This window comes from Carcharodon carcharias, chromosome 1, assembly GCF_017639515.1.
Source record: "Carcharodon carcharias isolate sCarCar2 chromosome 1, sCarCar2.pri, whole genome shotgun sequence".
Lineage (NCBI taxonomy): Eukaryota > Metazoa > Chordata > Chondrichthyes > Lamniformes > Lamnidae > Carcharodon > Carcharodon carcharias.
In genome coordinates this window covers 18,082,676-18,107,142 of record NC_054467.1, presented here as the reverse complement: position 1 = coordinate 18,107,142, position 24,467 = coordinate 18,082,676, and the positions used below count along the sequence as shown (strand labels likewise).

Below are 24,467 nucleotides of genomic sequence, written 5' to 3'. Positions count from 1 at the left end.
CTCTGGGGACCCGGGTTTGAATATCACTATGGCGGATGAAATTTGAATTCAATAAAAATCATTGCCGATTGTCATAAAAACCCATCTGGTTCACTAATGTCCTTTAGGAACTCCAGACCCATTGCAATGTGGTTGACAGTTGTATCAAATCGCTACGAAGTCTAAAAGGAATGGAACCGGAGAGACCAGCTGGCATCAACCTAGGCACCAGCAATGACAAACTCAGCCATGCAAAGTCCTCCTTACTAACATCTGGGGGCTAGTGCCAGGAGAGACTAGTCAAGCAACAGCCCGACATAGTCATACTCATGGAATCATACTTAACAGACAATGTCCCAGATACCACCATCACCATCATCCCCAGGTGTGTGCTGCCCCACCGGCAGGACAGAACCAGCAGAGGTGGTGGCACAGTGGCATTCAGGGTCACCCCTGGTTCAATGAAGAGTGCAGGAGGGCATGCCAGGAGCAGCACCAGGCATACTTAAACATGAGGTGTCATCCTGGTGAAGCTACTACTTGCGTGCCAAACAGCATCAGCAAACGATAGATAAAAGCAAAATACTGTGGATGCTGGAAACCTGAAATAAAAGCAGAAAACTCTGGAAAAGCTCAGCAGGTCTGGCAGCATGTGTGGAGAGAGAAATAGAGTTAATGTTTTGAAGCTGTAAGACTTCTTCAGAAAAAGTCTCAAAACATTAACTCTGTTTCTCTCTCCACACATGCTGCCAGAACTGCTGAGGTTTTCCAGTGTTTTCTGATTTTCTTATGTAAGCAATAGACAGAGCTAAGCGATTCCACAATCAACAGATCAGACCTAAGCTCTGCAGTCCTGCCACATCTAGTCGTGAATAGTGATGAACAATTAAGGAACTCACTGGAGGAGGAGGCTCCACAAATATACCCATCCTCAATGATGGAAGAGCACATCAGTGCAAAAGATAAGGCTGAAGATTGTTGCAAATGCTTCATTGGATCATCCATCTCTGCCTCTTCCGGAGGTCCCCAGCATCACAGTCTTCAACTAATTCGATTCACTCCACGTGATATCAAGAAACGGCTGAAAGCACTGGATTCTGCAAAGACTATTGGCCCTGACAATATTCCGGCAATAGTACTGAAGACTTGTGCCCCAGATTGCCATGCCCCTAGTCATGCTGTTCCAGTACAGCTACAACACTGGCATCTACCTGGCAATGTGGAAAATTGCCCAGGTATGTCCTGTGTACACAAAGAAGGACATATCCAACCCGGCCAACCACCATCAGTAAAGTGATGGATGGGATCATCAGCAGTGCTATCAAGCGGCACTTGCTTAGCAATAACCTGCTTACTGGTGCTCAGTTTGGGTTCCGCCAGGGCCAATCAGCTCCTGACCTCATTACAGCCTTGGTTCAATTATGGACAAAAGAGCTAAACTCCAGATGTGAGGTAAGAGTGACTGCCCTTGACACCAAGGCAGCATTTGATCGAGTGTAGCATTAAGGGGCCCGAGCAAAAACTGGAATCGGTAGGGGGAAACTGGTTGGAGTCATGCCTAGCACAAAGAAAGATGGCTGTGCTGTTGGAGCTTAATCATCTCAGTTCCAGGACATCACTGCAGGAGTTCCTCAAGGTAGTGTCCTAGGCCCAACCATCTTCAACTGCTTCCATCATAAGGTCAGAAGTGGGGATGTTCGCTGATGATTGCACAATGTTCAGCACCATTTGTGACACCTCAGATTGAAGCAGTCCATGTCCAAATGCAGCAAGACCTGGACAATATCCAGGCTTGGGCTGACAAGTTGCAAGTAACATTCGTGCCACACATTGACCAGGAAATGACCATCTCCAAGTAGAGAGAATCTAACCATCGCCCCATGACATTCTGTGGCATTACCATTGTGAATCCCCCATTATCAGCCTCCTGGGGGTTACCATTTACCAGAAATTGAACTGGACTAGCCATATAAATAACTACAAGAGCATGTCAGAGGCTAGGAATCCTGTGGTGAGTAACTCACCCCATAATTCCCCAAAGCCTGTCCACCGTCTACAAGGCACAAGTCAGGAGTCTGATTGAATACTCACCACTTGCCTGGATGAGTGCAGCTCCAACAACATTCAAGAAGCTTGACACCAGCCAGGAGAACTCACTAAGGCTCTTAAGACAGCACCTTCCAAACCCACAACTATCACCATCCAGAAGGACAATGGCAGCAGACACATAGGAGCACCACCACCTGGAAATTCCCCTCCAAGTCACTCAGCATCCTGACTTGGAAATATATCACCGTTCCTTCACTATCGCTGGTTCAAAATCCTGGAACTCTCTACCTAATAGCACTGTGGGCATACCTACACCCTGGACTGCAGCATTCAAGAAGGCAGCTCACCACCACCTTCTTGAGGGCAATTAGGGTTGGGCAATAAATGCCAACCTAGCCAGCGATGCTCACGTCCCATGAATAAATAAAAAATATACCCATTATTTGAAATTGAAGTAGAAAATTATTAAACTGAAAGTAGGTTTGGTTCCCCATATATGGCAGCTTAACTGGTCTAAACCAGGGTAACATTGGGGCTACTACTGTTATTTTCAACAAACCCAAAGTAAGGGAAGTGATAAGTAAGGTAATACCCCGGGTTGCTACTCAAAAACCTCTATTGGCGATGCGTGTGACTTTGGATGCGGATGAGGTTGTGCTTGGCTCTAATGGATCGATACGAATAAGTAGCTTGCTAAAGATCAGATATAAAGAGTATCTAAAATGGGGGCAAGGTACCTAGAACGATGCTTGACTTGAGTTGGGGCTTTCAGGGGAAGGTGAAAGGGAGAAAATAAACATCTATAATAGATTTACAAATATTGCATCTATACAAATTTCCTGTCAACTTTCCCATTAAAACCTCCTAAAAACACATTTATAATAGAAACTATCCAAGTAAATTTGCCATACAGAAGGTGCTGCAGAGCCACTACTGTCAGGAGGTTGTAATTACAGAGGGACAACTTTACATAAGCAATTTCCATTATACATGTGGGCATAGGAATTTGTAATGGACATGTAAAAATGACAATCTTTGTCTTTAAAGTGAGGACTGTCTAACTGCTCTTGTCCAGTTGTTCCTCCCACTCTCTAACCCTGCTTTACCTGAAGACTATACGTGGTTTTGACTCACTATGTAACGTAATAAGAAATTGACTAGCATTCGCAAATTGGCTGCTGCATTTCTTACATTACAATAGTGATTACGTTTTAAAAGTACTTCATTGGCAGTAAGGCATTTTGGGATGTCTAGAAGTTGTGAAAGGCATATATAGATTTGCGTCTTTATTTTTATTGTAAAATAATTAATTTCTAGTTTAGTGTCCCTTTTTGGAAATGCACACAATTTATTACACACCATTAGTATAAGGTACCATTGGGCAAATATTTTTCCTATCCATTTATAAATGGGAAATTTATGCAATATCAAGTGGCTCCCGAATTATTTTTTCCATAGTCCTATAACTGATATAAGTGCAGAAGCGTTTTACATGCTAACCTTTTCTACTTTTTTTAAATACAGGAGAGAAACAGAATCATGACCTGATAGAAAAGAACATACACTTGTGTCAGGCTTTGAAGAAAGCTTTCCCAAACTCAAAACTTTTACAGTCTGTGTCAATTACAAGAGAGGGTCAAGTTCTGCCAGTCCAGTGTCACAGTGAAGACAACAGGATGAGCATAAAAGACACGGTCACTCAGGTCTCAGGAAAAAGCATCCATACATCATCCTCCGAGAGGGCTAACGCTTCCGGGATTACATGTAAACGGAAAGCAAAAAACTGTCTTAATCGTCTAAGTCAGGGTAAGAAACGGAGAACAGTTTGGCCAAAGGCCAGGAGATCAGCAAGTAGAGACAGTGAGGGCAGTGAAACTGATTCAGTGAACAGATTGACTGAGTCGGAGAATGAAGGGGATGTGCTAGATCAGTACAACAATGATATAAGACGTTCAGCTTCACCAACATTCTGAACTTTACAAACACTTGGACCCGAACTGCAATAAAGCAAACCCTACTTGAGAAATGCAAAGTGCCAAATCTTTTTCCACACGGATATTGAAAAGGATGTTCGCCTTTCTTCAGATGGAAAGCATGTTGCGACTTGGGGAGGAGGAGAGGGAAGTACTTTATCCTGAGGAAAGTACTTCATTTTTTAAATCAATTACAGTGACTTCACTTTTTGAAATATTCAACAGTTATACTGGAGGCATAAACAATTTTAATTTTTTGCAGAATCAATGTACTTGTGATGAGGTTAAGAAATGGTTTTTGGAATACAGTACTGTTCTTTTCACTATTAGTGCCTGGAATTAAATCTCTCTTCTCTCCTGTCCTTGGTTTTTGAAAAACAGATTTGTTTTTTTTTCTGCTCCCTTTAGTGCCCAGCTGTGCTCCAGGCCACTCAATAAGCTTCTCAATAAACCCCTAAAATGGAGCTGTGGTCATCCTGCTGAGTGGTTATCTAAGACTAGTGGGTAACTTCTTCGATGCTTAAGCAGTGGGGACACATGGAACATTAGTACTTCCCCCTTAGAAAACCAAGTTACAAATTGGAAGGACTAGCAAATATATGCAAACCTTTTAAGTTTGCAGGGCTAAAATGTGCAAAATTACAATATTTTTGTTGAAAATAAAACCTTTTACAATATCTAGTACAAGCAACCTAATCTCAGGCTAATTTTCAAATGTAAAACTGGCTATGACATTGACTTGACATTTCCTTCAAAGGCAATAAGAATGGCTACTGCTGGAAGACGGTGTTCTGATGTTGGATGTTATGGATGCAAATGAAGTTCACTGCTGACGCATCCCAAGGTGCTTCACGAATATAACCTAGATAAAAATCATCAGCCAAAGAAAATGATCAGATAGCTGAACAAAAGCTGGGTGAAAGAAGTAGGTCTTAAGGAGCTTCTTAGTGTAAGACAATGATGAAGATGTTTAAGGAGAGATATCCAGAGCTTTGGGCCTAGATAGCAGAAGCCACAGCTGCCAATAGAGGGGGCAAATGAAGTGGTGGATGAACAAGACACTAGAATTGGCAGAACACAGTTCTCGGAGGGTTCTAGTGCTGGAGGTTGTTGCAGGAAGGGATATGAGAATTGAATGAAAGAATTGCTGGACCAGGAGCCACTGCATACCGAGCAGCACTGTTATGGAGGCGGTCTTTGTGACGGAGAGGATATGGGGTCAGAAGCTCAACTCAGCTTCAAATAGAACAAAGAGGTTACAAACAGTTTGGTTCAGCCTGGGGCAATGGCCAAGAAGGAGAAGAAATCGATGGCTGGACAGCAGAATTTTGTCATGGACCAAAAGCAATGGCTTCAATCTTAGTTGGGGGAAATTTGCCTCTTCTAGGGTTGGATGTCAGACTAGAAGTTTGACAACACAGACAGTGGAGAGTTAAAAAGGTGGTGAGGTAGCACTGGGTATCTCCAGATTAAATGTGCATTTGGATATGTTTTTTGATGGTGTCAAGATAGATACAGCACTATTCATCTGAGCACAGGCTGTCACTGTCCCACTTGAATCAGGCAATGGGAAAGAACATAATAAATGTTCAGTCATTTGTCTTGTTTTTTCTTAAGGGAGTAGTGATGGGATTGCTGAAGGACCAGCTGTATCAGTTGGTGATCTTTGAAGTTGTCTAAGAACAGACTTTAGTATGCCTAATTTCAAACAGCAGCTATTAGGTGGAGTGTTATATGTGGTATAGGGTGGACCAACTGTTGCCTGGCGTGCCTTCAATTTGTGACAATACCAGTAGCAGCCGCGGTGGTGACCTCTGTGCTACAGGCCATGGACAGTGAGGATATCTCATTCTCCCATTGCTGCTGTAGAAGCTTGGAGGCACAAATTCCAAGATGCGGTCAGAGCTGATTAACTCATGTGTAGAAGACTTGTCTCAATAAGGGATGTTCTGAGATCTCGCAGATCGTCACCATTGTGTTCATTTCGATCACTGGGTATCCTCCAGCACTATGGGCCGAGCAGTAGTAATGTGCTAGCATAAAGCCCTGCAACCTCAAAGCAATGAGGCTCTAGCAAAGGAGATCCCTGGTTATCCCTTATAAAGGTCCATCATAGATATGTGGAAGTCCTTTAACCCCTACTGTTTGTACATAGGACACACTAGAGGAATTCAGCTTCGCATGCTTGTTTTACATTCTATTAGATAATGGCTGGCCTGTACCTCAACTCCATTTGCATATCCATAATCTCTTGCTGCTTTTACCTAACAACCTGTCCGTCTCAGTATTGAATTTCAATTGACCCACATCCAGAGTCTTTTTGGGGGGAGAGAAATCCAAATTTCCACCACCTGTGTGTAAAACTACTTCCTGCTTTCACTCCTCGATAGTCTAACTCTAATTTTAAAATTATCCTTTTGTTTTGGGCTTCCCTCCTGGAAGAAGTAGCTTCTCTGTATTGAGTGTGTAGAATCCTTTAATCATTTACCATCTGATAAATCACCCCATATCCTTCTAAGCTCAAGGGAGTTCAAGCCAGGTTTATCACAATTTAAGTCCTGGTACCATTCTGCTGACTGTAATGTACCTTAAGACCAAAATATCCTTCCAGAAGAGTGGTCCCAGAAACTGAAAACAATACTCAATAAGGATTCAATCAAACAGTGGCCTTGCATAATTGCAGCAACACTTTCTCACTTATTCAAACCCTTGGGATAAAGGGCAAAATTCCAATGGTGTTTTTGATGAAAAGCTAACGCATAAGTACAAAAAGTAGTGATGCGTACGTGGACATCTAAATCCCTTTGCTCCTTGCTGCTCATTGTTTAGAAAATATTCTAATTTGTCATTCTTGGCTCCAAAATGGACAGCCTTACCATTTCCATACTGAACTGTAGCTTCCATAGTTTTGCCCACTCCCTTATCTACGGTTATGATTTCCTATTCCCATCTACAAAATTACTGTGCTTGCTAACTTTATCTACAAACGTGGATATACATATATATATATATAATATATATATATATATATATATATAGTGAAACGCTGAGACTCTACTACGGGGAATGTCACTTATCACGTCCCAACCAATTAGCAAGCACCAGATAGAAGCTCATGACACAAACTGTGGTTGCAGAACATAATTAATGTTGCTGTTCTGTCAGATGAATGCTGAAGAGGATGTGGCCAGGATGCATGTTCATATACATTACCTGTGCATGCTCTGAATCCAACTACTTTGCGAAGCATACTGGCCCATCAAAGGATATGACCAGCATGAACATTCCTTCACTCACCAAATTGTCTGCTAGGTTTGTGCACAGAATGTTACCTGAGATTTAGACTACAAAAAAAAAATGTCACTGCTATCAGTACCAAGCATTGTGGACTGACTGGAATCCTAAATGGGTTCCCCCCTCACAAAATACTTTTGCAGAGGGAGGGTCTAGTTTGGGAGCACATTAATTGATCCACAACTGCAGAAAAGATATGCCCACCTGTAATTTTTTTTTAAAAGTGTATTACCTTCATGTCAGGCCACATCGCCTCTCACCCCACCTCCATGTTCACCCCTCATCTTGAAGTGTGTGAAACTGCAAGTGTACATAGCCATGTCATCAATACGCCCTCTTGTAATACTGTTGAATATACTACTGTATCAATGTAAAACCAGTGTGCAATTTTTCTCCTTTGCAAAAAAAAAATAAATCTTTATACTTTGGCTGTTATATGGTTAGTCATTTTGACTCTGGTAATACCTACTGTGACTTGTAGCCCCTAATCCTTAATATTTATTTCCAAGCCACCCAACTCCACCACAATGTCCTGGTGGTGAAATCTACATCCATACCTGTATTCAGACAACTCAAGTGTTGTTCACTGCTCATAAATAGTTCAGATCTCTACTTATCTACCTCTAAACTGCATCAATGTAGCTGTTGCAAGTCTCACGCTTTTGGAAAAATAATTACCTGGGAAACATGGTCTTACATATACTTTAATGAATACCAACAATTAAATCTAAGGGGGTAAAATTATATTTCATATTTGGGATGAGATGGAAGATTACAGCGTTAGACTGTTATTCTCAATGGGAAGTTCATGATAGGACTATCCATTAAAATGTGGGTTACTCATTGTAGCTCCTAAACTTTAACTCTGTATAGAATGAAGTTTTGAAGCTCTAATTAGATGAGAGCTCCTCAAGTATGTGAGCTGCTAAATTTAAGGAATTACTAGATTGGGTGATAATCCAAAACCACCTTACCCAGAAACTCAACAATAATTGACATGCAGCATTCATACTTCCCTTTGTCTTCACAAAAGACCTCCAACGTTTCAATAGTGACAATTTTATTCAGGTAGATAGGCTTACCAATTGCAAAAATCTAGTTTGAGCTAAACAAGATTTGACAATCATAGTTTAGTAGCTTAGGGAATAAAATTTAAAAAAAATTGTTCATGGGATGTGGGTGTCACTGGCTAGGCCAACATTTATTGCCCTTATTAAGGGTATTTTAAGAGTCAATCACATTGCTGTGGGTCTGGAGTCACATGTAGGCCAGATCAAGTGAAGACAGCAGATTTCCTTCCCTAAGGACATTAGTGAATCAGATGGATCTTTACGACGATGGCTTTGTGGTCGTAGTCAGACTTAATTCCAGATTTCTACTTAATTCCAGATTTCTACTGAATTCAAAGTTCACCATCTGCCATGGTGGGATTCGAACCCAGGTTCCCAGAGCATTGGCATGGATAGAAGATTGGCTAGCTAACAGGAAGCAGAGAATTGGCATAAATGGGTCTTTTTCTAGTTGGCAGGGTATGCCACAGGAATCAGTGCTGGGGCCTCAATTTTTAACAATTTATATAAATGATTTGGATGAAGGGACTGAAGGAATGGTTGCTAAATTTTCTGACGACACAAAGATAGGTAGAAAGTGAAATTGTGAAGAGGATGTGAAGAGGCTATAAAGTGACAGATAGGTTAAGTGAGTGGGCAAAGATTTGGCAAATGGAGTATAATGAGGGCAAATGTGAAATCATTCATTTTGGCAAGAAGAATAAAAAAGCTTATCTAAATGGTGAGAGATTACAGAGCCCTGAGATTCAGGGGGGAGTGGGTGTCTTAGTGTATGAATCACAAAAGGTTAGTATGCAGGTACAGCAGGTTATTAGGAAAACTAATAGAATGTTATCATTTATTGAGAGGAGAATTGATTACAAAAGAGGGGTTATGCTTCATTTGTAGAGGGCATTGGTGAGATCACATCTGGAATACTGTACACAGTACTGGTCTCCTTATGTAAAGAAAGATGTAAATATGTTAGAAACAGTTCAGAGAAGGTTTACTTGACCAATATCCGTAATGAGCGGGTTGTCTTATGAGGAAAAGCTGGACAGGTTAAGCTTGTATCCACTGGAATTTAGATGAGTAAGAGGCAACTTAATTGAAACCTTTAAGATCCTGAGGGGTCTTGACAGGGAAGATGTTTCCTCTTGTGGGAGAATCTAGAACTAGGGGGTCACTGATTAAAAATAAGGGGTTGCTCATTTAAGACACATGAGGGGAGTTTTTTTCTCTGAGGGTCGAAAGTCTTTGAAACTCTTCTACAAAAGGCAGTGAAAACAGAATCTTTGAATATTTTTAAGGCAGAGCTTGATAGATTTTTGATTAACAAGGAGGTGAAAGGTTATCAGGGGTAGGTAGGAATATGGGGTTGAGGTTTCTTTCAGATCATCTTGACTTTTTCTAGGAACTTAGATTCCTGTCAGATCTAAGCTACATAACTTATTCCTGCATTAAGTGCTGATTTTATATGCAGGCTAATTAACCCAATCATTTAAATACTCATTCATGATCTTCGGATTACTTATTTCTACTGTGTCAATTGGTTGATTTTTAAAAAGTCTCAATGTCTACAAGTTTTAAAGTTTGGACGTTTATTTCAAAAGGACCAAGATACATTAAGTTACGTGGATGGGAGGAGCAAGTTACAAAGGGACACAGACAAATCAATGGCAGGCAAACTGGCAGGTGGAGTTCATTATGAGGTTATTCACTTTGGATCTGAGAACGTTTTCTAAACGGTGAGAAAACTAGGAGCTGTGGAGTGGCAAAGGTATGTCCATGCACACAAATAATTAAACAGGTTGCAGTAACTTGACTTCTATTCCTTGAACTTATCAAGGTGTTTAAAATGAAGGGAATTGATAGGGTAATATAGAAAAGTTGTATCCACAGTTAGAGATCCCAGAATGTCAGTGCCTAATTTTAAAATTAGAGCTAAGCCATTTAGAAGTGAAACCAGGGTGCCGCTTTCTCTCCATACAAAAGTTGCAAAGCAGCTGTATACAGTGGATCTTCTAGCTGCAAATACCTCAAACACATTCTCTTTTGCATTGAAAGTGTATTTTTGCTGAATAAATCTTCCCGTGCATCAGCATTTAATCCACTTTATTGACTCGAAGTATAATTGAGAAACTCCGGAGCATTGTACCATAAATAGTTACAGATTGAGGATTATTCCCAAAGTTTGAAATCGCAAATGTTTGGATCCTTCAGGAAAGCAGGATTTTTCAATGTGACTGACATAAATCCTACAAAGAAGAGAAAGTAATTAAGATAAGCAACAAAAAAAACCTCACAGGACTCAACATGAATCTCATAACAAGTGAATCAGGCAAATACTTATGAGGGGAGGAAAAGTCTAAGCTCCAGCCTACCTGATTGAAAATCTTTGAACCAAAATAATTTGTGTTAGGGTGGGGAGTACCCAGAATTCAATTCTGGGATTACAACTGGTGAAATCGGAGGAGGCAACTCCAGTTGCACAATGAACTAGATATAATGAGGGGGTTGAAGAGTGACAGATGAAATCTAATTTCAGATCAATGAAAACTGCTGTTCATAGGAAGGAAAACATTGCAATATACGTACACATATTGTGTTGAAAAAGCCAAGAAGGGAGCTTAATGAGATCTAAGAGTCTTGGCAGAACCAACGCTGAACATGTCCAATCAATAAAACCAACATTATGTTGAATTTCATAGCCAAAACAGTAGACTACAGTAGAATTTTAAAAAACAGTAGTCAGGGGAGATTGCGGTCAAACTGTAAGTAGCTCTGGCAGACCACATTGCTAGTACAGTATTTAGTTCCGGTAACTGAGACATGGAGATATTCAAGCTCTGATCCAAGAGTGAGGGATCTGAGTTAAGAGGAAAGACTGAAGAGACTTGGGCATTTTAGCCAGGAAAAGGAGGCATCTGAGAGGTGATCTTATTGAGGGAAATAATAGCTAAGGTAGTGGAAAAGGGAAATCCAGAGTAAATACAAGAATAGGACAAAAGGATACAATTTCAAACTAGTAAACTGTATTTTTAGGACTGATACTAAAGCAATCATGTGGAATAAAATATACAGTGAAGTCTTAAAACAATTTGCAATAATCAAGGGCAATTAGGGATGAGCAATAGAAGTTGGTTAGCTAACGACACCGACAACCCATGAACGAATAAATAGAAAAACAAATAAGTGTAACACATTTAAATGTAGGAAAAGAAACATCCCTAGGCATGGGTTGGGGTGATTTTTGTGCCCTCTGCATCCCTTTCGGAAAATCCCCTTCCCAAAGCAAAATCAAGATCAAGAGATTGCAGGTAAGAAAGGTATTCAATGTTAGTTTTAGAATTAAAGTTTGTTTTAAATCACATACCCATTTGCTGGGATTTTTTGATGGCCCTGGAAATTTCTCTTTGTTTCTTTCCACACAAGCCTAGAAGGGGGTAAAAATTAAAAACAATGGATTTACTGTACTCGCACAACAGTAGGAATTACTGCTCAAAACATTCTTCAATTTCTCCACAGCCGATGATCACAGATCTTAATCCATGAAACTCCACTGATTTGTCCAATATATGTTTCAAATACCAGGTTTATTTATCCTTTCCAACATGAATGTACTCATGTGGAGGATGAAAACCTCACCTGCTTTGAGTTGGTACTTTTAAATTATAAGTTTGTTTACAATTCCTGTTCATGCTAACCAATTTTCATCAGCTTTCTTTTCTGCAAATGTTCAAACACACAATAGCTGCAAACAGACTATAGCTGTACCAGCAGTAATTGAGGTGAAGCTAATATTCCAGCAGCAATCTTGTACTCATGGTAAGTTGTATGGTGGATCATGTTTGAATCAACATTATGAAAGAAACGGCATTTCTCTATTCTATTTTTAAACCTTCAACAAAAGCAAGACTAATGAAATATAACTAAATCTGTACTTTTTTAACATAAATGTTCATTAGTGTGATATCCTTCCTTCCCTCCTGACTTTTGCAGTTCCGATGTTGCAGTCACAATTTCTTAGATGGTATTATATATACCAGCGATTGCATGTTGATTTTTTTTTAAGAATTCAGTGAGTTTCACTGTACTGATAGGGCAAACACAGGCTGTAAAAGCCAGTAGATAAATAAAATGAATGACGTTTGGCTTGAGTGCTGTTGTTCTGAGAAAAGCAATCCAGACTTTGAAGACTGGGATAACTGGACCGTATCTGAATTTAATTGGAATTCCCTGCCTTAGGGCATGTTGGAGTTTCAATGTTCTGTGACTTGTGCTTCGTTGTTCTATTACATTAAGCAGCTCAACAGCTCCCTAATGTAAAGTGGATCCCTCAACACACACATACACAGTGGCTACAGGATTTTGCAAATACAAATTAGCAGGAACTTTCCCAGTTGAGTACTGAAGACTCAGTGTTTCTGGTGTCTTACCTGTTATGTGTCTCCCAAAAATGCGGCCAGTATATGGAGATATAAACTGGGATAAAAGCTATTTTTTAAAAAAATGGATGTTAGTGTCAGAAAACATTCACAAGGTTAAAGTACAACCATTTTGTATCTGGTTTAAACTGAAGTAAACAAGCCATTAATAACACTACTAGTCTTCAAGTTTCTCTTTTTAAGAAGAGATCTACTTTTAAATTGCAAATGAGTTTCAAAACTTTCATTTTCTTTGTACCTTTGTTGTGAAATATGTTTGGGTTGCGTCACCTGGTAACTGGTGAGCATGGATCCCTAGCAGAAAGCTATTTGCAAGTAGGCAATCACACTCAAGATAATCCACAAGGCTGAATGCATATGCTCTTCTGAAACTGAAACCAGGGTTAAGGCAGATGTATCAAGGCTGAATGGAGGAAGCTTCACCTTTCATGTGGTCTGCATTGCGTCTGACTTGGAATTACCATGATGAAAAAGTGGGAAAAAAGTGTTTTATTCCTCAGTATTCACCTTGATGAGCACCAAAATTGTAGGAAGAAATTCTACTCATTTAATGTGTGGCCTCTAAAATGGAGTTGACTTTTATGAGCAGCTAGAATTTCCCTGCTCCCAATTCTGATGAAGGGTCATCAGACTGAAACCTTAACACTGTTCCGCTCTCCACAGATGCTGCCAGACCTGCTGACTATTTCCAGCATTTTCTGTTTTTCATTTCAGAGTTCCAGCATCCACAGTGTTTTGCCTTTTGTAGAACTCCTTGTTCTTTAATATTAGCATTAATTAATGATACTAAAACCCATGTACCACAAGCAATGAAAACATTCATGGAACAGCCATAGCAATAGAAGTGTCACATACAAACTGGGCAAACAATCCAATTTGTATCTTGCTGCTCAACTGTCAATTTGGACAATAAACTACAACCTTTTTTTGGCAGACCTGTAGCACAAGACCTTAAAATGTATACTCTGTAGCTTGATAAGGAATAATAACTGCAGGGAAAAATAAACTCTAACATTGTGGTCAATGTATCATGGATACTCAGCTATCCACCCAGGTTAATTTTGTGTTAACCACTTGCCTGGCATTTATCCTCTGTGTTCTCTACCCATCCTCTTCCTTTAGAATTTAGCTGGTGTTGGAGATCGTTAAAATTTTTAAAAACTTTTTTTCTGCCTCTTACTTCCATATTTCTTTCCTAATCTTTATTTTGCTTTCTATATGTTTTAATTATAATTGGCAATCCTTGGCTCTAGACTCTGAAGAATACTCACTGAGGTATGCAAACTGGAATTTACTCTGATTTAAAAGAGCATTGCTTGACACAGATCTCCTGAAGAGGGCACCACACTAAATCAGACACCAGATGACAACAAGCCTAAACTTAAATGCCCAACAAAACCATTTGCTGTTCACTAAGCTGCTCAGAGTTTTGTTGGGCATTTGCTGTTCACTAAGCTGCTCAGTTCCTTTGCCACTGACTACAAAATCCAAGCTACTAGCCATTTTCCAATCTTTCTCCAGAACTCCAGTGGTATGGCAGGGATATTTTATACTATGCATTGATTGACACTGGGATACTGGTTTTATAATCAAGAACTTGAACGGTTCACCAGAGTGAAAAGATATTGGCCCCACCTATTTATAGAGAGGATAATAATCTTTCACCATTTCATCCAGTCTCCCATGTAAGGTTTTTCTTTCTAGTGTCATGAATAGAATAAGTGGGAATATGCATGAAGGATATTTGGAATCAGAATTATCATAAACAGCTGCTGTACAGAGCAATCATTGCATTTCTTCACAGTAAAACAATAGCATTGACCTACAGTGGTGGAATTATCATATGTATACTAGCATATGCCAAAAACACTCTTCAATTGCTTAACATACAGACTACTTATGTTCATTTATCTGATCTCATTTACATCTCTTCCCCAATATCCACTTGAGTAATATGGACAAACCTGTACGTTTTTGTAGTCCACTGAAACACCACACAGAATGCACTTCTTGGGAGGTTCTTTGTAAGGATTTTCTAACTTTATTGGCTGTAAGAAAGTGAACATTTGAAATACATTCCTGCATTAACCATTCCTCAAACTCAATTCATAGGTACAACAGAAAAGCGTTGGGTTGTTTACAACATAAAATCAGTAATAATGACATAGGAAACATACAAGGGCATTTTGCATTTCACCCCTTGGTATTTATTCCCCATTAGGACAATTATAACCTTAAATCTTCAATAAATGATTAGATAAATTGTAGGTGTAACCAAAAGTTAACAATGTTTCTTTTTTGGTGTGTGGGGGTGGTGATCAAAAGATTGGTCAAAGAGAGAGCCTTAAAGGGATGTGAAAACCAATGAAACAGGGGGTTTAGCAAAGAAATTCCATCCTCTGGGGCTTAGTTGGTTGAAGACACACCCGCCAATAGTGGAACAAAGTGGTGAAGGGGTGTACAAGAGGTCAGCGTCAGAGGGATGGAGAGTGGGACAATGTAAAATTTAAAGTGCTAAACAGTGTTAGAGATTGGGAGAGGCTAAATCATGCAGGGAGTTAAACACAATGATGAGAATTTAAATGTCATTATAGGTCAACAAGAACATGCATCACGGATAAGCAAGACTTGATGTGAAACATGATATTGGCAGCAGAACTCTAAATGATCTAAAGTTTACAGATAGTGAAAGATGGTAGACTGGCCACGAATGCACTGGAATAGTCCACACTCTAGACGATAAAACATGGAAGAGTTTTAGCAGCAGATGTACTGGGTGGAGGCAGGCAATGTTATGGAAATGTAGGAAATAGTCTTTGTGATGGAGAGAATATCATGTCAGACAGAGTAACTGTGGGAAGACTGCAAACAACTTTAGGAAGACACAGGAAAGTTAGGTGGTTGGGTAGATGGTTGTCAGGAGGATACTGAATGTGGAAAACCATGATAAATATTTCCACAGGAGGAAATATACAAAGTTTTAAAAAGAGTAAAGGGGAGAAAGAAAAGAACAGGATTTTATATTCTCAGAACAAACTTCAAAGCTTTTCACAAACAATGAATTAACTTTGGTGTGAAGTCATTTTGTAATGTAGGTAAATTGTACAGTTTGGTTCCTCAATCAGCAATGAGAATGAATGATCTCATTTTTTTTTTGTTTTAATGATATTGTTGTGAGTGGACTTGAGAATTTGGTACAAAAATCTTTAAAAGTGGGAAGATATGTTGATGCAGCCAATAATTGAACCCAAGATTTTTCCAGCATGCGTGGTTGACAGTAACACTATTCAGTGCATTTACTCATTCATCATTGGGAAAGACTAAGTAAAATTACCTTTAACAATAATGAGATATAGCACATCAACCTCTTCTGTTAACTCCAATGGAATATCACCAAATTTAAATACAGCAGAAGAGTGGCGGAAATGTTAGAACATGTTTATGTACCCAGTTTGATCCGTAAAAACAGAATTTCTGTGGCATAGTGCATAGTTCACTCAACTTAACTTAATCATTGCCCCCAGAAAGCTATGTCATTTTGAGGCCACCATGAACTTTTAGAATCTAAAAAAAACAGCTGGTGACATTTGCTCACATTAGATAAATGTTTTCTTACCATATCAGAAGTGTTACTAGTTGTTGGAATAGGTTGAGTGCTGATCCCCTTTTGCCAGTATGCTACAAAGCAAACAAATGAGAAATACAAGGTGTGTGAATTGTCGGCTTTCAGTTGTTTGGGGATTGCTACATTGCAAATGCTCAAAATCACTGCCCTCTAGAATAGGATATTTTAAGCCTGGGCTTTATTTGTGCATAAATTTCCAAACAATTACTGCTGTCAATCTAACACAGCTAGGGTACCTAAGTACCTTGGACACTTCACAGGTGATAATTGTCAAAGTAATTGTACCAGCTCCAGACTCTTATGTAAGATCAACCTTATTATCCTTGGGGTTAATATCTGCCAGTTCCTGAGCACGCAGTACAGAAATTTTCAAAAAGTGTTAACTAGGCACCAAGAAATTAAGATCCACCAAACGAGATCCTGTCCTATTGTCAACTATTACATGATGCAAGTTACAGGGCAGAGGAGCCCTTTGAAGTGTTAGAGCATCTGCATTCAATTTAATGGGTGTCTCTGCTGTGGACCAACCTTAAAGCCAATCCAAAGCAACCCAATTCATAAAAGCACATTATCCCGGTTCGGTTGCTCCAAATTGGTGGTGAACTTTGTAGGTAAATGGAGTCTAATGAGCACTGGGATAGGGAAGAATGGATGAGATGAAATTGGTGGGAGAGAGGAGGTTTCGACAACAGTGGAGAAGTGAGCAGATTTGGCTGTGCAAGGGGACCAAGAGCACTGGGCAAGGTGATAAACTCACTCTAGAGTCACCATGTATAATTGATTGGAGGTAGTGGAAAAAATAATTCAATTCGTGATAATTGTTTGGTGGACTTAAAGGAGATATCATCTGCACAGCTGGTAACCAGAGAAGGCTGGAGTTTTTAAAAAGCACCTAAAACAAAAAGTGGACAATAGTTTTCTCCTGGGGCCAGAAGCGAGTTGAAGAACTTGGAGTGGCAGAAAAGTTTTTTAAAATTGATTTGTTAGATAACTGAACACACAAATTGAATGCCAACTCTGGATGCCATTATTCATTCACAAACTTCAAAAAATTCTAATTCTCACAAATCGTTTCAGTAGGTGCAGCAATTTTAGTAAGAGTGCTAGAGGCAAACAATCAAACAGCCATGTCACTGAAGTTCTTGTACCTTTCAGTTTAGATTTGATATTAGAGACTAGGCATGCATTCCCAGGGTGTTGCAAAACTCTCCATTTTTCAGACTCAAGAAAGATTGCCAAGTGTTCAAAGGTACAGCTGCTCTGAGACACATGCAACTCCTCCTTGTAACCCTCATTAGAGAAGGAAAATTAAAAGGGCTGGTCACCTTGAAGCATGGAGGGGTGGACGATAACATCCTAAAATGCAGGGAAAGATCTGATTTATTTGGATCACTAAAAGTCAAGAAACGGAACAAGGGACTCAATGTCAATGACACCCCACAATGATTAATACAGTTTACCACAGTAGTGAGCGTTCTACAACAATATTTCTTGGCACAGTTTGCTTTCCAAATTTATACCAAAGCCTTTGTTGTCAGCCAGATATGGTTACTCATAGAATGGTGGATATTCAGTCCATCGTGTTTGTGTTGGCTCTCCATAAGAGCAATTCATCTAGTCCCACTTCCCTGCCTTATTCATCATGGCCCTGCAAATCTTTCCTCTTCAGATAACTATCCAATTCCCTTTTGAAAGCCACCAACTCCTTATATTTAAGTTTCTGTTCTCAATGGATATAGATGCAGAGACCAAAAATCAGGGCGTCAGCATATTTTAGTGATGAGATCGTACAAGAACAAGCAATGCTCAACTCATCTCCATGCCCCACTAAATATGACGCTGAAATGCATACAGGTTGCAGTAGTGACATTATCACACATGGAGCAGGATTTATACATTAGTCTGACGCACACAATGTGCAAAGACATCTCAAATATCATGCAAGTACATCTTGGACCCAATCTTTAACACAAAACTTATGAGAATTCTGGGATTTTAAAGCCAAACTCAAGAGTTTTCTTTTTCAATGAACCCCAAAATATACATGAATTTAAAGGTGGAACGGGTACGGATTCTTAGTTACAATAACTGCCACAGGCCCTTCAAGCCTGCTCTGCCACAAAGTTGATCCTCTATCTCAACGCCATACTCCTGCATTCTGTCCCCATAACCCTTGATGCCTTTAGAGTCTAGAAATCAACCTATTTCCTCCTTAAATATATTCAATGACTTGACCTCCACAGCCTTCTGTGGTAGAGAATTCCACCATTTCACCACCCTCTGAGTGAAGAGGTTTCTCCTCATCTTAGTCCTAAATCACAGAATTGTTACAGCTCAGAAGGCTATTCGGCCCATTGTGTCTGCACCAGTTCTCCAAATAAGCATCATGACTTAGTGCCATTCTCCTGCTTTTTCCCTGTACACTTGTACATTGTTTCTATTCAAATAATCATCTATTTCCCTTTCTATTGACCCTTTGTTCTAGACTCCCCAGCGAGAGGAAGCATCATCCCTGCATCCAGTCTGTCCAGCCCTGTCAGAATTTTATACGTTTCAATTAGATCCCCTCTCATTCTTCTAAATTCCATTGAATATAGGCCAAGTCAACCCAATTTTTCCTCATATGACAATCCTGCCATCCCAGGAATCAGTCTGGTGAACCTTCGCTGCACTCCCTCTATGGCAAGTATATCCTTTCTTAGGTAAGGAGACAAACTGCACACAGGTGTGGTCTCACCTGTACAGCTGCAGTAAGATATCCTTGCTCCTGTACTCAAGTCCTTTCACAATGAAGGCCAACATACCATTTGCCTTCTTAAAAGCTTGTTGCACCTGCATGCTTACTTTCAGTGATTTTTTTTTGTGTACAAGGATACCTAGGTCTCTTTGTACATCAACACTTCCCAATCTATCACCATTTAAATAATACTCTGCCAATCTGTTTTTCCTACCGTAGTGGATAACTTCACACTTATCCACGTTATTCTGCATCTGCATGTATTTGCCCACTCATTTAACTTGTCTAAATTTCCTTGAATCCTCCTCACCACTCACATTCCAACAAGTTTTGTGTCATCAGAAAACTTGGAAATATTACATTTGGTTCCCTCATCCAAATCATTGATATATATTGTGAATAGCTGGGGCCCAACCACTGATCCCTGCGGTACCCATTTGTCACTGCCTGACACTCCAAAAAAGACCCATTTATTTCTACTCTGTTTCCTGTCTGCCAACCAAATCTCAATCCATGCCAATATATTACCCCAATCCCGTGTGCTTTAATTTAGCACACTAACCTCTTACGTGAGACTTTATCAAAAGCTTTCTGAAAATCCATAAAAAACACATCTACTGGTTCTCCCTTATCTATTCTGCTAGCTAAGCCCTCAAAAAACTCCATTAGGTTTGTCAAACATGATTCCCTTCATAAATTCATGCTGACTTTGTCTAATCCCATTGATATTTTCCCTGTTGATATTTTCTAAGTGTCCTGTTATCACATCCTTTATAATACTCTAGCATATTCCCTACTACTGTTAGGCTAACCAGTCTGTAATTTTTTGTTGTTTTAATGCCCTTTCTATAGTGGGATCCCAAACCTGCAGTCAAAGCTTCTTGTGCCTGTGTCTATACTCTGAAGGTGCTATCCAATCAATACCACTCCCCGACTCTTCCCCAGGGCCTGCAAATTTATATTCTTCAACTATCAATCTGATTCCCTTTTGAAAGTAACTACTGAATATCCTTCTAGTCAGTGCATTCCAGATCATAACACACTGCATAAAAAAAAAATCACATCTCACCTCAGGGTTTTTTGCCTAACATTTGAGCCCTCTAGTTATCAATTCTTCTGCCAGTGGAAACAAAAGTTTTTACTTTAATAAAAATCCATCATGATTTTGAACATAGAAACTAGGAGCAGGAGTAGCCCATTCAGCCCTTCGAGCCTGCTCTGCCATTCATTATGATCATGGCTGATCACCCAACTCAATAGCCTGCTCCTGCTTTCTCCCCACACCTTTTGATCCCTTTCGCCCCAAGAGCTATATCTAACTCCTTCTTGAAAACATACAATGTTTTGGTCTCAACTACTTTCTGTGGTAACAAATTCCACAGGTTCACCACTCTCTGGGTGAAGAAATTTCTCCTCATCTCAGTCCTAAATGGTCTACCCTGAATCCTCAGACTGTGACTCCTGTGGTTCTGGACTCCCCCACCATCGGGAACATCCTTCCTGCATCTACCATGTCTAGTCCTGTTAGAATTTTATAGGTTTCTATGAGATCCCCTCTCGTTCTTCTGAACTCCAGCGAATATAATCCTAATCGACTCAATTTTCTCTTCATATGTCAGTCCCGCCATCCCAGGAATCAGTCGGGTAAACCTTTGCTGCAGTCCCTCCATAGCAAGTACATCCTTCCTCAGATAAAGAGACCAAAACTGTACACAATATTCCAGGTGTGGTCTCACCAAGGCCCTGTACAATTGCAGCAAGACATCCCCGTTCCTGTACTCGAATCCTCTGGCTATGAAGGCCAACGTACCATTTGCCTTCTTTACCGCCTGCTGTACCTGCATGCTTACCTTCAGCGACTGGCGTACAAGGACACCCAGGTCTCGTTGCACATTCCCCTCTCTCAATTTATAGCCATTCTGCCTTCCTGTTTTTGCTACCAAAATGGATAACCTCACATTTAGCCACAAAATTCTGCATCTGCCAAGCATTTGCCCACTCACTCAGCTTGTCCAAATCACACTGAAGCATCTCTGCATCCTCCTCACAGCTCACCCTCCCAACCAGCTTTATGTCATCTGTAAATTTGGAGATATTACATTTAATTCCCTCATCTAAATCATTAATATATATCGTAAATAACTGGGGACCCAGCACCGATCCCTTCGGTACCCCACTAGTCACTGCCTGCCATTCGGAAAAAGACCCGTTTATTCCTACTCTTTGTTTCCTGTCTGCCAACCAGTTTTCTATCCATCTCAATACACTACCCCCAATCCCATGCGCTTTAATTTTACACGCCAATCTCTTATGTGGTACTTTGTCGAAAGCCTTCTGAAAGTCCAAATAAACCACATCCACTGGCTCCCCCTCATCAACTCTACTAGCTACATCCTCGAAAAATTCCAGTAGATTTGTCAAGCATGATTTCCCTTTCATAAATCCATGCTGACTCTGTCCGATTCTGCCACTGTTTTCCATGTGCTCAGTGATTAAATCTTTTATAATGGACTCTAGAATTTTCCCTACTACCAACGTCAGGCTGACTGGTCTATAATTCCCTGGTTTCTCTCTGCCTCCCTTTTTAAATAGTGGGGTTACATTAGCTACCCTCCAATCTGTAGGAACTGTTCCAGAGTCTATAGAATCTTGGAAGATGACCACCAATGCACCCACTATTTCTAGGGCCACTTCCTTAAGTACTCTGGGATGCAGAATATCAGGCCTGGGGATTTATCGGCATTTAACCCCATCAAAGTACCCAACACCATTTCCCTACTAATACTGATTTCTTTCGGTTCCTCCCTCTCACTAAACCCTGTGTTCCCCAACATTTCTGGTATGTTATTTGTGTCCTCCTTTGTGAAGAGAGATCCAAAGTATGTATTTAGTTGGTCAGCCATTTCTTTGTTTCCCATTATAAATTCCCCTGTTTCTGACTGTAAGGGACCTACATTTGTCTTCACCAATCTTTTTCTCTTCACATACCTATAGAAACTTTTACAGTCAGTTTTTATGTTCCCTGCAAGCTTACTCTTGTACTCTATTTTCCCCTTCTTAATCAATCCCTTGGTCTTCCTTTGCTGAATTCTAAACTGCTCCCAATCCTCAGGTCTGTTGTTTTTTTCTGGCCAATTTGTATGCCTCTTCCTTGCGTCTAATTCTATCTCTAATTTCCCTTGTAAGCCATGGTTTGGCCACCATTCCCATTTTACTTTTGCACCAGACAGGAATAAACAATTGTTGCAGTTCACCCATGCACTCTTTGAATGTTTGCCATTGCCTATCCACCGTCATCCCTTTAAGTAACGTTTCCCAATCCATCTAAGCCAACTTGCACCTCACACCATCATAGTTTCCTTTATTAAGATTCAGGACCCAAGTCTCAGAATCAACTACATCACTCTCAATCTTGATGAAGAATTCTATCATATTATGGTTACTCATCCCCAAGGGGCCTCGCACAACTAGATTGTCAATTATTCCTTTCTCATTACACAATACCCAATCAAGGATGGCCTGTTCTCTCGTTGGTTCCTCACCATATTGGTCCAGAAAAACATCCCATATACACTCCAGGAGTTCCTCCTCTATGGTATTGTTACTAAATTCATTTGCTCAATCTATATGCATATTAAAGTCACCCATAATTAAAGACGTTCCTTTATTACATGCATCTCTAATTTCCTGTTTAATGCCATTCCCAACATTACCACTACAGTTTGGGGGTCTATATACACCCCACTGTTTTTTGCCCCTTAGTGTTTCTCAGCTCTACCCATACAGATTCCACATCGTCGGAACTAATATCTTTCCTCACTATTGCGTTAATTTCCTCATTAACCAGCAATGCAACTCCACCACCTTTTCCTTTTTGTCTGCCCTTCCTGAGTACATCCCTGGTCACCCTGCAGCCATGTCTCCATAATCCCGACTATATCACACCTGTTTACATCAATTTGCAGGATTAATTTGTCCACTTTATTGTGAATGCTCCTCGCATTAAGGCACAAAGCCTTAAGACTTGACTTTTTAACATTACTTGTCCCGTTCCCACTATTTTTCACTGAGGCCCTGTTTAGATTCTTGCCCTTGATTTCTCAGACTATCATTTTTCTTATTCTGCTTTCTGTCTTTTGTTCTTGTCTTTGATTCCCCTTCCTCTGACTCCTTGCATAGGTTCCCATCCCCCTGCCATTTTAGTTTAAACCCTCCCCAACCACTCTAGCAAATGTTCCCCCTAGGACATCAGTCCTGGTCCTTCCCAGGTGTAACCCGTCCAGTTTGTACTGGCCCCACCTCCCCCAGAACCGTTCCCAATGCCCCATGAATCTGAAACCCTCCCTTTCACACCATCTCTTCAGCCATATATTCATCCGATATATCTTGCTATTTCTACTACGACTGGCATGTGGCACTGATAGTAATCCTGAGATCACTAACTTTGAGGTCCTACTTTTCAACTTATTTATTCTGCTTTTAGGACGTCATCCTTTTTTTTAACCTTTGTCGTTTGTATCAACGTGTACCACGACCACTGGTTGTTCATTGTCCCGCTTCAGAATGTCCTCTAGCCGCTCTGAGACATCCTTGACCCTAGCACCAGGGAGGCAACATACCATCCTGGAGTCTCGTTTGCAGCCACAGAAACGCCTATCGATTCACCACATCCCTATTAAAATCTCCCCTTCGCTTTCTCTGCTCCAAGATGAGCAATGCCGGCTCGTATAGAAGACTGAAGCCCCCCCCCCCATCCCTGGTACCCATTGAAGCAAACCCTCTGCATCCGCTCCAAAAGCTCGACCTCCCTAAAGTCTTTGAGATAAAGGCAAAATACTAGGGATGCCGGAAATCTGAAACAGGAACAAAAAATTGCTGAAAGACAGGATTAACGTTTTAACTCTGTCTTTTTCTCTCTCCACAGATGCTATCAGGCCTGAGTTTTTCCAGCATTTTTTGATTTTGTCCCTAAAGTCCGGTCTGGTGCCCAGAATCAGGCACAATATTAAAGCTGGGGCCCAACTAACCAGTGCCTCTTATCAAGGGAACAAAAAAAAAAATCACTTCTTCAGCCTTGCACCTTCCCGTTCCCCCTTTAATGTGTGATTCCCAGCAGTTTATGCCTCCGGCTAGGCCTGTTACCTTGGCGCCATGTCCTCACCAGCCGCAACATCCCGGTGGAATTGGAGTGCATGCGCAAATACCATCACGAGCCCACGGTGTGCGCATGCGCGCTGCTCTCAATTTTTTTTGAGCGACCAACCGCCGGACGGAAACTGCATCATTAACGGGTAGGTAGGGGCCACGCCCCGT

At 40.5% G+C, this 24,467-nt stretch overlaps 2 protein-coding genes across 3 annotated transcripts in view; one reads left to right on the top strand and one right to left on the bottom strand.

The window, feature by feature from the left end:
- Nucleotides 1-7,721, top strand: part of abraxas1 (abraxas 1, BRCA1 A complex subunit) — a 108,682-nt gene extending 100,961 nt beyond the window's left edge. For both annotated transcript variants that reach the window (XM_041187170.1, XM_041187160.1), the window contains one exon: nucleotides 3,553-7,721. In XM_041187170.1, coding sequence (XP_041043104.1) covers nucleotides 3,553-4,001 — 449 coding nt within the window. In that variant the 3' untranslated portion in view covers nucleotides 4,002-7,721. The remainder of the gene's footprint in view (nucleotides 1-3,552) is intronic.
- A 2,207-nt stretch (nucleotides 7,722-9,928) lies between these two features.
- mrps18c (mitochondrial ribosomal protein S18C) lies at nucleotides 9,929-24,445 on the bottom strand. The gene is made up of 6 exons (XM_041201048.1): nucleotides 24,297-24,445; nucleotides 16,409-16,470; nucleotides 14,757-14,840; nucleotides 12,784-12,841; nucleotides 11,721-11,780; nucleotides 9,929-10,602 (listed from the first exon to the last, which is right to left on the bottom strand). The coding sequence occupies exons 1-6, from the start codon at nucleotides 24,346-24,348 to the stop codon at nucleotides 10,526-10,528; spliced, it is 393 nt and encodes a 130-aa protein (XP_041056982.1). The 5' UTR covers nucleotides 24,349-24,445; the 3' UTR covers nucleotides 9,929-10,525.
- Between the last annotated feature and the right edge of the window lie 22 nt (nucleotides 24,446-24,467).

Bases quoted from the DNA above. Each gene is read 5' to 3' on its own strand.
- mrps18c (XM_041201048.1), bottom strand. From the start codon at position 24,348: ATGCACTCCAATTCCACCGGGATGTTGCGGCTGGTGAGGACATGGCGC. The intron at 12,842-14,756 runs GTTTGTCCATAT...TTTAAAAAATAG, and splicing joins TGGACTACAAAAACGTACAG to CTTTTATCCCAGTTTATATC. The intron at 11,781-12,783 runs GTAAGACACCAG...ACCCCCTTCTAG, and splicing joins TTTTGGGAGACACATAACAG to GCTTGTGTGGAAAGAAACAA.